The 13,127-nt window shown below is 47.2% G+C and overlaps 1 protein-coding gene across 21 annotated transcripts in view; it reads left to right on the forward strand.

The window, feature by feature from the left end:
- PPP6R3 (protein phosphatase 6 regulatory subunit 3) overlaps positions 1-13,127 on the forward strand; it is a 128,637-nt gene that overhangs the window by 60,371 nt on the left and 55,139 nt on the right. For 18 of the 21 annotated variants that reach the window (XM_019755615.2, XM_019755617.2, XM_019755619.2 and 15 more), the window contains 4 exons: positions 1,530-1,716; positions 4,832-4,969; positions 7,479-7,544; positions 9,624-9,736. In XM_019755615.2, coding sequence (XP_019611174.1) covers positions 1,530-1,716; positions 4,832-4,969; positions 7,479-7,544; positions 9,624-9,736 — 504 coding nt within the window. The remainder of the gene's footprint in view (positions 1-1,529; positions 1,717-4,831; positions 4,970-7,478; positions 7,545-9,623; positions 9,737-13,127) is intronic. The other 3 variants (XM_074336844.1, XM_074336842.1, XM_074336843.1) reach the window with 1 other exon arrangement.

Raw genomic sequence — 13,127 nt, forward strand, 5'->3', positions numbered from 1 at the left:
GACGTAAGGGCTATTGTCTTCAGATTACAGACTTGGAAACTGAGGCCCAGAGAGGTTAAGTAACTTGCCCAAGGTCATAGCTTGTAAGTGGTGGAGACAGGTACTGAGCCTCGATGGTGTTACTCCAGAAGCCACACCTGTAACCACTGGATAATCCTGCCCCCAGCATGACGGTGACTTGATGTTACGGTATCTCTATGCCCACATTTTCCATAAAGTGAGGACGACTAATCTGGTTGAGCCATAAGCCTCCAGAAGACAGCTGTTTGGTAATGTGATTTTCATGCCCACACAGCTGCCCGTTTTGTTGTCTGTCTGTTCAGTTTTCTCCTCCCTACAAAGGGTCATGTGGGGACAGTCGCCTCCTGCTCAGTCTTCTGACCTCACGTCAGACCCTCTCAGGTGCTGCAGCTTTCTTGTCTGTTGCCAGTGGCTCTCCAGCCGTGGACCTCAAAACAGAACAGGCGGCCCCTTGCTTGTCATGTGTTCCAGACCACAGCCGTCACCTCTCTCTCTTGTCACGTAGCCGCTTCTGGCTGCTCTGTCACCTCCCTGTCCTGCTCAGCATTTGAGCTTGCCCTTCTGGGTGACTGGGTCCTGGCTGCTCGACAGGGAGGAATAAAGAGCAGAGAAGTGAACTGTGGGTCGGGGAGAGTGTAGTCTGCATGGGCTTTGGAGTCTCCATTGTTGCTACTGAAAACAGACGAGAAATTGTAGTAAGAGAAGTGAGTGAGTGGAGAAAATGGATCTACTGCTTATTTTGCAGAGAGAGCGAGCTCTGGTGCTCAGAGACAAGCCAGCTTTAGGGGTGCAGGTATTTCTAGCACTGGGGGGTCTGTAGAAAGGGTCTGTGTCCCACTGCAGTGAATCTGATGGTGGGCTGATCCCCTTTGGGAGGCTGGGATGGAAAGTTCGTTGTAGACAGCTTTCCACCTGCGTCACCCAGGCTGATATCTTTTAGTATATTACACTGTGCATTCTCCTCAGATGTCACATAGACTGAACATTTGATAAGCCCCCAAAACAACTTTCTAGTACCGCTTGCAACCCATGTGAAAATAGAGGTGGCTGGTCCGGGAACCTGAATGTGTGAGTAGTTACACGGTGCCATGTGCAGTACAGTGTCCTGGAAACCAGTGCCCCCCCATGGTTGTCCACAAGCTGAGTCACCTTCCATGCCAGATAGGCTGCTGACGGCCACCCAAGGCCTTTCGCTGCCCCTCTCGCCTCTGCTGAGAAGTCCATGGCCTGCAGCATGGCCCCCTGGCTCCTGAGTCCTAGGTGTGTTCGAGTTTTGTTGGGGAAAGCATTTGCCTATTAAAGCTTGGTTCAGGAACAATTTTAGACACAGTAGAACATTCACTCTAATCTAGAGGTTGGAAAGAATGGATTGAAATGACTCTCTGATTCCCAGAAGATAATTTTGTTATTTTTTCCACAAACTTTTAGGAAGCCTTTCTGATTTGTGTTTTACTTTATGTAATTAAACTGTTAATACAGATGATGATGTAAGTATCCTGTTCTTCTAGGTATCCAAATATATCTTGTGAGTTGCTCACTTCTGATGTCTCCCAGATGAATGATAGACTGGGAGAAGATGAATCCTTGCTAATGAAATTATATAGCTTCCTCCTAAACGATTCCCCCTTGAACCCACTACTTGCCAGTTTCTTCAGCAAGGTGCTAAGTATTCTTATCAGCAGAAAACCAGAACAGGTAAATATTGTTTTCCACAAGGTAAGTATTAGGGCTGCTCATCCCCCGGAGTTGATCCCCAGTCACTTTGTTGCTTCCGTGTTCTCTGTGCCTGACGTCAGCTTCTGTAAAAGAATATGTGTTCAACCTGGAACGTTCTGACTGCTCGCTGGCTTCACGTGGAGTCACACAGTAATGAATGTGGTCTGACTTGACATGCTCCTTTCTTCGAGCCTCACGAGGCCTGTTTTTTAGTGTACTGTGGTTTCCTCTCAGGCTGAGCAGAAGCGTGAGCATGTTGGTCTCTGTTCGTGGAGACGGCCTCCCCGTGCACGCCGAGCAGTGGAGTGTGTGAGTGGAGTCGCAGTGACTGTAGAAGAGGAACAGCTGCCTGTTTTCTTTCTTTCCCCCTAATGATGACAGATGAAGCTTAGATCAAAACGCTTTCTCGTAAATGGAATTGATGATTGATTTATACAAATGGTGATCGTTTCCATTTTGATTCCATTCAAAAACGTCAGTGTTTAGCTTGAGACAGTTGGGTATCGACTTTCATGTACCTGGGTAGCAGGTATACCTGTGTAGCTCTGCTGGTCAGAAAGCCATACCTCCCCTTCCACCTTCCCGCTTCTCCCTCTACTCCTCCTCTGCCTGTGTTTGGGTCATTCATTTCCCAGGTACCTGTTGGATGTGTCATGGGAGGGCAGCATGATCCCCACCTGAGAATTTGTTAGAAATGCAAGTCCTTAAGCCCTGCTCCAGACTTACAGAATCAGACACGGGGTGGGTCAGCAAGCTGGGACTCGTACAGGTCTTCCAGATGATGGGTGTGTGCTGAAATGTGAGACTCGCCGCCCTACTGGTTACTGGTGTGAAAAGGATCTGCCCAGCAGGATATGACCATCCCCTTATGGACACACTGAGCAGCGAGCCAAGCCTCTGCTGCCCAAGTCCAAACTAACAGCCCTGCTGGAGCGCAGCGAGCAGGGGCGTGATGACGGTGCGAGTGGTCAGACTGGTCGGGCCTGGCCTCCTCCTCGGGGGAAAGAGGCTCCAGGACCCGTCCTTGCCGTCTGCACACGTGGAGGGACTGGCACTATTTTCGGCCCAGTGCGTCTGCCCTGTACCAAAGTGGAGTGGGCGCATGTTTTATTTTAGCAAGCTGAGGTCATTCTCATGTTCTTGATGGAGCAGGTTTACCTTCCGAAATCTCTCGGAATTGAGGTTCTTTTTTCTTAGGTAAAGCTCCCAGATACGACCACTCTAATACAGATTGTCTTTCTCTCTCCTGCCTTCCGATGAGAAATAACAGTACTGCTGACTGTTACGGGAACCCTCAGCCTAAGTTACTGGTCAGTTCCAGATGGTTGTAGCCATTGTTGAAACAGGTCTTACACCTTCCTCGTGCTTTTCCTCCTCACCCCGTGCTAGGGAAACCCAAATTTGTGGGTCCTGGTTGTCAGTGTGATGCATGAGAATACACGTGAGCTTTCTGAGTATTCGTATTGGTCTTCAAGGTCAGACACATCGTCTGAGTAAGGATGGTGGCTCGTGCCCGTTAAATGCTGAGAAAGGCCCTGGCGTCACTCTGCTGCTCGTTGTGCTTCTGGCTTCAGCGCTCCTTGAAGGAGAACGAGTGGACTCGGTAGCCCTTGCTCTTTCTTTGTGCGATGGGGAAAGACAATTCTGAGAGGAAATAAAGGTTTCCCATCACTTGGTGTATAGGTAAGGAGAAGTGCAGCTGCAAATCACGAGGAAAAGTCAGACGCGAGCTGGCTTCACCGGTACAGTTATTCGCTCGTGGAGCAGGAAGTCCAGTGGTAGGGTGCCTTCAGGGTGGGATGCTTAGGCACCTCAGCAGTGTCGTCCTCTGTCCAGGACAGCTCGTGTCCTTGCCGTGCTGTCCCCTGCACTGACTGGCTGCGATTTGTGCCCCTGGCTGCAGGTCCCATGCTCTTACCCCGACTTACGCAGTGTTTCGGTGACCTGTGACTTTTCCTCCTCTCCTCCTCTCCTTTGCTTTTAAAAACTCTTGTGTGACTCAGTTGTGAGCGGATTATTTACGTATAACTTGTCAAAGGTTTGCATTACGACATTTAACTTCATTGTCTGGAGAAGCAACGTGTGCTGGTTAATCCTGCGTTTTCACCTGCTGGTGTGGAGCAGTGTGAGTTGTCATCTCTGGCCATCAGACTCCTTCACGTGGGATAATGGCAGCATCGTGGCTTTGGGGACATACATTCAAGTTTAAATTATAGGGCAGCCACTTCTTAGTTTCTGGCAAGATACTTACCCGGTCTGGGCCTCGGTTTCCTCATCTGTAACTGAGTTAAGCAACCCCACGACACGGGCTGTTGAGAGATTTCAGGGAGACTGTGTTAGAGCAGCAGCCACGCTGGCCTGCTGCTTCCGGGCCTTGTGACTAGACGAGTCGTGCCCACGTACGGAAGGTCTGCAAGGGTGTGCGGGGCAGGACAGTCTCCCCCTTCTTCCTGCGCAGAAGGGACTCAGGTGGACGGCTGTAACTTGATTGCCGCTCTCACGGTCCCTCTGTGTAACTGTCGGCCTCTCCCATACTCTCCTTGCGTGAGTCTGATTAGGTGAATTGCGGAAATCAAATCCAAATGAGATGTTTCTGTAGCAGGTGAGTTAGTCACTTTGACTGATGTAGAAATCTTTATGTTTTACGTTTTTTCCCTCTTACCTAGAGTATGATTAGGATTTTGCATATTTATTCTGCATTTTAGTGCAAAGTCTAATGGACTTGCTTTTTGTTCCTAAACTGTGAAATGGTATATTCTCTTGCTCTTCATAAGGTATGAAATTATTTTATCCTCATTCTTTGAGAATTAATAGTGAAAGTGAGCAAAAATAAAAGATTCTGTTAACGGTATGTTTGTAGTGGGGAATGTGTGATAATTTGGGAGATTTTTGTTTTCCTAAGGGTTTTTGCATATTGTAACCATTAGCAGCCTTTCCAACTTGACAGCTTATTATGATTCAGCCTTTGCCATTCCTGTACTGAGTGGAGGTGGGATTTTGGAGCGGGGCAGTTAGAGGGGTCAGGATTGAAAGCATTCTGAAGTTTCTAGTTCCCAGGTTACATGCCTTTCAGTTTTGGTTTGTTCTCCTCTAGATTGTGGATTTCTTAAAGAAGAAACGTGACTTTGTCGACCTTATTATAAAGCACATAGGAACTTCAGCTATCATGGATCTGTTGCTCAGGCTGCTGACGTGCATCGAGCCTCCACAGCCCAGGCAAGATGTGCTGAATGTGAGTAGAATTATGGCTGGCGTTGCCTGGGGTGGGGGAGAGGGCGGGGCGGCTCGGAGCCGCCTGGGGTGGGATCCCAGGGATTTGAGTGGTAGTAGGAGGTTGTCTGGGAAACGGGGCTGGGAGGGGGGCAGGGAGCAGGGTGGGGAGAAGGTTGTTCCCAGAGAGGAGGAGAGCCAGACGTTGCAGGCTTAGGATTTCAGAGTGTCCATCCCGAGTGCCTGGGCTCCTTCCTTGGGAGGGCTTCTTTTCCCTCTGCTGGCGTGTTTTGCAGGGGGGGCGGGAAGGTGGGGGCTGAGGTTTGTCTCGAAGCTGGTCAGGTGGGAAGAGCGGAAGGAAGATGGTTGGGAGCCGTAAGTCTCCTCTGAGTGTGCTGGGGGGCTTCCTTCTTGAAGATGGCCGCACTGGAGGGTTATCGCCGAAGCCGAACAGGAGGGTCGGGATTCCCAGGGACTCGGGCTGCAGAAGTACCTTTCTTCTCGTGGGTACCGGAGCATGGGATAAGGACAGTTCACTTCGGAAAGGGCACAGATTTTAAATTTGGGGGGGATGGCTGTTTGGGATACGTGCGCCTCTTGAGGCGCATGGGATTCGGGTGGGAAGAGGCAGGTGTGAGCAACTGGAATGAGGTTTCTCACCGACTCGGGTCTGTGCCTCCTCCTCTCGTCTTCTGTGTCTTCCTCTTTCGTTCTCTCCACTGTCTTCTTCCAGAACCATTCCCCGGTCCATTCCATCTGTAATGCTTAGCCTCGAACCTCAGACCTTACTCATTTCTCTGGAAATGAGTTTCGTTGAAAATGCTTATTTTAATTAAAGACCTGAAGGCCCGGAAGGTGAGACAGGAGGGTCTGTCGGGTGCTGTCCCAGGAAAGGGGTGCTCTGCTGAGGTGGGCAGGGGTGTGTGTGTGTCCCGGCGAGGGTCAGGGCTGAACGTGGAGAACCAGGCAGAGGTCCACTGAGAACCGTGGTCATTTTGAGGAGACCAGCTGAGCGGACCAGTCAGTGAATGTCCTGGGAGCTGCCTGTGGAAGGTCCCTACATAGCGACGCTGGTTCCTTTTCGTGTTTTGGCGTGTGAAGAGAGGTTGAGGATTCCAGGGAAGGACAGAGGGAGGGTCATCTGTCTGTTTGGATTATTATGGGGAAATTATTCAGTGTGGTTCCTTAGAAGTCCTTTGGTCACTTCTGGGTTGAAATTTAGATGTAGTGATAGATGGTTAATAAAGGCAGGTTGTTAATAGGTGGTTAATAGCTTGGAGAAGGATCTCTAGAAACTCCCAAATGACTTCCTTGGATTTGGGGGCCCGCGGTGGGGTCGGGGGGTAGTCCAAAAGCGGGTTGGAATGTGAGTGCTTGTTACCAGCTATGGAGGCAGTAGGGATGGGGCCTGATGAGTGCCCTCAGGACCCTCCTCCCACCCCTTCCATGCAGGTGTGACCATCCTCTGAGGACATTGCCACTCAAAGTGTGGTCCCAGGCATCAGCTGGGAGCTTATTAGAAATCCATGCACTCGGGCCCTCTCACCCCTGCCCTACTGCGTCAGAATCTGCATTTAACAAGATCCCTGGGAGGGTGATTCCCTGCACATTTTACAACAGCTCTTAAACTGTGAACTTGGGTCTCGACCTTGGCTGTACCCTCCTAATAGCTTTGTTTGTATTTTCCTTTCTCTCTCTCTGCCTTCAGCAAATAGGGTTTGATTTCTTGCCACCTAGCCCCTCCCCTCTCCTCCTTTAACTGGTGTGTGTGTGTGTGTGTGTGTGTGTGTGTGTGTGTGTGTGTGTCTTTCTGTCCGTCCCCTTTCTCTGTGGTGAGCGCCTTGTTTATTAGTGTTTCTGTTCCTTATGGAACTAATCTTATACCAGCTGAGTTTTCATTTGTTCTTCCTTATTTTCATCCACTTCATGTTTTCATTCACAGCAGTGTTTCATGTGTAGGTGAAGAAGAGATGGCCCTTGTCATAATAGTAGCTCTTTGCTAGCATGTGACAGGGCAGATAAACTCTGCTTCCGTAGTGCCCTCCCCTACCCCCTGCGCCTCCACGTTTCCTGTGGTTTTGGTTTTGCAATCTACAAGTTCATCATGTGTTTTAACCCAGAGGCTTGATGCTACACATTGCTTTTCTCAGTCTTTCTGAAGCGCTCTTATTAAAGTGAATACTCTTGTAGAAAATGTGGAAGTTCCACCCCATCCCCAGTAACCAAATACAAGCCCTTTTAGTGCTCAGTTCTGACAATTACCCTTTGGCTAAGAAGCCGATGCATAGAATTTTTGTATGTGGGTATTGTAAGTTGGGGGGTAGTTGGTATGGTTGGCTACTTACTGTTAAATCATGTATTCACTGGCATTTTCCTTGGGGGACTTCTAATTTCCTGTAGTGTTCAAAGTCCAGAGAAACCTGTAACATTCTACTTAAAATGTGATGGATATTTCCAAGTGTGTTAATCTTCATTGGGGCTCGAACAGGAGCCACTCATTGCTATGATTACTTCTACAATGTGTTTTACAGTGGTTAAATGAGGAGAAAATTATCCAGAGGCTTGTGGAAATAGTTCACCCATCGCAAGAAGAAGATGTAAGTTATCTCGTATGACTGTATAACCTTGATTGCTTTAAAAAGGAACCGTGTTTGTTTGGGCACAGAGCATGACTGTACGAGATGTGACGGTAGAGGACAGGTAGAGCAGCAACAACCTGGCATTCTTAAAGTAGACAGTTTTCTAAACATAAAGACTTTAAAAACACTGCACTTTGCTGATACCCAGAAACGTCCAGACGTGGAAAGCAGCTCGCCCTGGCTCTAGCGCTGTCTCCTTTCTCGAGCTGGGATTTCATGCTGAATCTGCTTATCTTCGTTGCAGTTCTCCTCCGTCCACACCTCTTTTTTCTTTTATACCCATTTTTAGCCCAAGCGCTGAGGCCACGCTGCATTTGTTACTTGCCCTGTCTGAAGCTTCGCAGGCAGCACAGCAAGGTCTTGGTCACTGCTGACCCCGCTGAGCCCCCAGCGGGACGGGCTCTTGGCGGTTGTCCTTCCCAGCCAGGCCTTTGTGCTCTGGCAGGTTTGGCTCTGTCTTAGGTGCTGGAGATTGGCTTGGCGCCAGGTGGACACGACTTTGGAATTTGCAGACTGAGCCCTGTGCTGAGGGCTCATCTGTCAGGATGGGGTCTCCAGGATCGGAAGGTGTGGCTCTGTAGAGGCGGCTATCACCCCGCTTCTCTCCTGCTGCTCTTGTTGCCACCTTCAGTGGCAGGCTAAGCCATGAGGAATTGCCAGTACTCAGCCATTTCTGCCTCCAGACATGACAGTTCCATGAGGTTCAACCTGATCTCTGTGAAGGAGTTGGTTTGAAGAAGATGCAGGGTCTGTCATGAGGCCCGGGGCGGGGGCTTGTTATACACCCTCGGTTACAGGTTAGCTGGGAGAGTGAGCACCACGGGGGACAGTGCGCAGGAGGAAGGGTAGCCAGAGGACATTCTCTCATGAAGGCAAATTTGTGTGAAGGTAGATCTAGGCCCTCCCCTTCCATTGCAGTCCGTTCAGAAACTTATGTTACTGAGTATTTATTTAAAACGTGTTTCTACAAGGAAGGGAGGGAGGAAAGAAGGAATGTAGGAAGGAGGGAAAGAAGGAGAGAGAAGAGAAAGAGGGAGAAAGAAAGAGTTAACTCTTTCAGGGCTGTTGCCCCCCGTCCTTCCTCTTGGGACAGTGCAGTGTTGTACTGCTGACATGAGGACACGTGCCGGGTGCCCATATGCCGGGTGCTGGAGGAGGGGGTGCTGGCGTGATGAAAGGCGCGCGGCCCGCCCCTCACCAGGAGCACGTCCGTGGACAAGGCCTGCTCATCACTAGCTTTTGTCATCAGAGCGGAACTGGACTGCTCAGCAGGGTCTGCTGCCTGTCTGCAGCGTCCAGGAGAAATCGGTAAAGGACAAGCCCTGCGAAGGACAAATCATTGAGGGTGTCAGCACCTTCCCTACTTGACTTGCAAGAAAGTTAACCTTGCCCTTTGGACAGTTGCTACTTCTGTTCTGTAAGAAGTGATACATTACATGCTGAAATCATACTGTCCGATTTCTACTTGTTAAGGAGATGCTAGGCTCCTGATTCCAAACAGTGGCTTTTCATCTCCTGGTGTGTATTGTCATCTGTGCTGGAATATCAGTGTTCTGCCAATTCTGCAGGTTATGCTCGGTGCCACATGTCACATGGGCGCTGAGGTTTTAGTGCTTTTCCGTAAGGTAAACACACTGTACACTTGGAGAAGATGTACCATTTCTTACCCATTGGTATACTCCAGAAAGCTGTTCATCAAAGAAGTGTATCTTTCTGTACTGCTAAAAGTATATTATTTTAGGGATCTATTTTTCCGGTATTCAGTTGTAGACGTTTTTCTTTGCCAGAACTTTTGTTACATCTCCCCACAAATAGTAACTGTGCAGTATTGTTAAGTAAAAAGCTTAGAAGCCTGGCCGAATAAAATACTCATGCTTTTTACAAAATGTTATTTCTTTTGAGCTTGACGTTTTACTCACCGTAGCTTATGGCCAGTGTGAATTGGTGTTATTTCTTACGCAGTTTCCTCCCTAACTTTGTGTTATAAATTTGACCTCCGACGTGTTTTGTAGTTAAAATTCTCCTTTTTTCCTTTAGCGGCATTCAAATGCATCACAGTCACTGTGTGAAATTGTTCGCCTGAGCAGAGACCAGATGTTACAAATTCAGAACAGTACAGAGCCAGACCCTCTGCTTGCCACGCTAGAGAAGTATGTTGAAACTCTGTTCTCCTTCTTTCTGCATGTTGATGCTATTTGATGTGTTACCATTGAGTGGTTGGTAAGTGTTCCTCCTGTGGGAATCGCATCTCTGGAAAAATACCACCTTTGGGTGGGTGAGAAGGTAGGAACAGCTGCTTACCTGGTGCCAGCCATTCGTGATGCCCAGTGGGGACCTGCAGGGACGAATGTAAGTAAATGACATTTGCATGAAGACTGAACTTTTCCAACAGTTTAAACTAGGATTCTGCAAAGCCATCGTAAGTGGGCTGGCCACTTAAGAACTACTCACCGCCTGCATGGGTGTTTGGTGGAGAATGTCTTATGTATGAACTAATTTGACCTATTTTAGTGAACGATTTTTATCCAAAGCTCTTCTTAGGGTTTACCGTATCTTTGTGGCTAAGGGCCATCTGCCCAGACCCAATTTGAAGGGGTACAGTCGTGTGTATTTCGTTTCTTTGTGCTGCTTCTGCCCTCAGTTTTAGATAATCCTTAATGAGCAGCCATCTCTTATTTAGGGGGAAGACAGTGTGAGGGTGGTGAGCTGTTTTGCAATTGGTGAATGGCCAACCTCCGTGTACTAGTTTTTCTAGATTCACATAGTTTCAGAAAGAATATTTACCGTCAAGCATGGGCATACATTTCACCTGCATTCATACAGCTGAAAGTTATTTTAATAAAAAAAAAATCAGGTATTTTCCCACTTGGGATGAATAGTTGGACAGTGCATATAGTCAGCATTGTTAAGTACCAGTGGCGTCTTGCTTCAGTTTACTGCTGCTGCTGTTCTCGTCAGTGATTGTTTTCAGTCCTCCTGTGTGTTGAGGCTCCTTTGCATTTTTTGGCTTCACTACCTGGAAGGCCCTTTTATTAAAATAAACATTTGTGTCTATTATTTGCTTGGCAAGCGTGACTCAGGCAAGGAACAAGTTAGAGACGAGGTATCCTCTGCAAAGTGAAGTTGCGTTTTCCCGGTTTGTATTACGTAGAAGAAGGAGATGAGTAGTTCTCTCAAGTAGCAAAACTAGAGCTCGTCAGCTTCTAAGTAAAATGCCATCTTACCCGCCCCATGTCAGAAGTTCTTGGCATTATGGCTTATGCACTGCTTTTATAACATGTAAGACCTTTCACGTTCAGATGGTAATAATTGTAGTAGCGTTAGGTCACAGCATGTAAAATGGCCATTTGAGTAGGTTAAAAAATACTGAATATCAGCAGTTTCATACAGTCCGTGACAGTGCTGTCCAAGAGAAGCGTAACAGAAGCCACGTGTACGCTTACATTTTCTGGTAGCCGCGTGAGAGCAAAAACTGGTGAGATTAATTTTAATAATGTATTTTATTTAATCTAGTAGATTCAAAGTAACATTTCAGCATATGTTTATTTTAAAAAGCTATTAATGAGATACATATCCATGAATTCTGCATCCACAGATTCAACCGATCACAGATCAGAAATATTCAGGGATAAGTGTCCCAGTGTTGCTGACGTATACTGCGTACGGAACATGGACAGACTGTTCTCATTGTCATTGTTCTCTAAACAGTGCAGTATAACAACTCTTTACATACGTAGCGTTCACATCGGATTAGGTATTATAAGTAATTTCGAGCTTTAAAGGATACGAGGGGATGTATGTAGGTTATATGCAAATACTCGACACAAAACCCTCTGGATTTGGTATCTGCAGGGGTCCTGGGGCCATTGCCCCTTGGTACTGAGGGTCAGCTGTACGCTACATTCTCTTCTTTGTACAGAGATTTGGAGACCCAGCGTGTAGTGGACATTTATGACCGGCCAGCTCAGACTAGTTACATTTTGTGTTCAGTGGCCACCGGTGGTGAGTAGCTCCTGTCTTGGAAATTGCAGCTTCACCCCGAGTGTCAAACTGCTGAGTTGGAAGCACTGAGCTCTTCAGTGTCTCTGTTCATACACCTCTGCTTGAACTAAATGGGGGGTGTCTAGCCAATGGAGCCTGGACGTACTGCCGTGTTTCCCCGAAAATAAGACCTAGCTGGTCAGTCAGCTCTAATGAGTCTTTTGGAGCAAATATTAATATAAGACCCAGTATTATATTATTATTTATTATAAGACTCAGTTTTATGTGATAGTAAAATACGACCCGGTCTTACATTATTTTTTGCTCCAAAAGACACATTAGAGCTGTTGTCTGGCTGCGTCTTATTTTCGGGGAAACATGGTAGCTGTTACGTTTCAGTCTGTCTTTAGTCCCGGAGCAGACAAGCATAATTTGATGCAGATGGGTATATGCTCAGAATTGACAACATTAAATATTAGTTGGAATAGGATTCTTCAAATACACAGACCTGATGACTCAGGGACCCCATGATGTCACCGAGTTAAACGTTAACTGCACTTAGCAGTGGGGAGACTTACTCTGTCACAGTGCTTCCCACACTCTTGACAAGGAGAACCAACCTCTTTAACAGTCAGACATGCTCCCACATTGTGGTGGTTCTCGTAGTATCTGTTGATAGAGAAAATACACCGTGACAAAAAGCTGCTTTCTGTGAGCTTAGTCAACTTTTATTCATCATAATAGCCTTTTTATAGATGTGATAAATTATTATCTAAAAATATAGTATTGTTAGGCCACTCTACTGGCAGTACATAGCGTACAGATTACCTAACTCTTTATATTATGCCAAAAAACCCACAGGATGTTTGTGTGTGTGTATGTGTGTACACTATATATATAAGTGTAGGTTAGCACTTCAGGAAAAGTTTGAAATGAGCTCAAGTTAAAGACGATGGTAGGGCCAGGTTGGGCACCAGACGACCTCTAAGGAAGTGGGCGGTAATTAGCCTTTGCTTGCAAAGCAGGCTGGGCTCCCATTGGCTGGATTCAGTTTAGTGGCTTGGGGGGATATTTTCAAGTTCAAGTTTAAAAAATTGCCTTTAGGGTGGCCGGTTGGTTCAGTGGTTAGAGCACAGTGCTCATAACCCCAGAGTCGCTGGTTTGATCCCCACATGGGCCAGTGAGCTGTGCCCTCCACACCTAGATTGAAAAAGACGACTTCACGTGGAGCTAATGGGTCCTGGAAAAACATACTGTTCCCCAGTATTCCCCAGTAAAAATTAAAAAACAAAAACAAAAAACTACCTTTAAAAGCAGCTGTTTTAGAAAGGGTTGGACTATGCAGCTCTTAATTCTTGGTACTAATGAGCTTAGAATGAGTTGAGGTTTGAACGAATAAGTTTTACGGAAGTGAGTCCTCTGACTGCCCATATGAAAAACAGCAAAACAGAAGCGAGCCATTGTCTCAACGGCCTGGGTAATGATCCTGCCCTGATGGCTTCGTGCAGCAAACAACTCCTGTCACGAATTTCATGGATGCTCATCCAAGAACTCCTTTTT

Source organism: Rhinolophus sinicus, linkage group LG06 (assembly GCF_036562045.2).
Source record: "Rhinolophus sinicus isolate RSC01 linkage group LG06, ASM3656204v1, whole genome shotgun sequence".
NCBI lineage: Eukaryota > Metazoa > Chordata > Mammalia > Chiroptera > Rhinolophidae > Rhinolophus > Rhinolophus sinicus.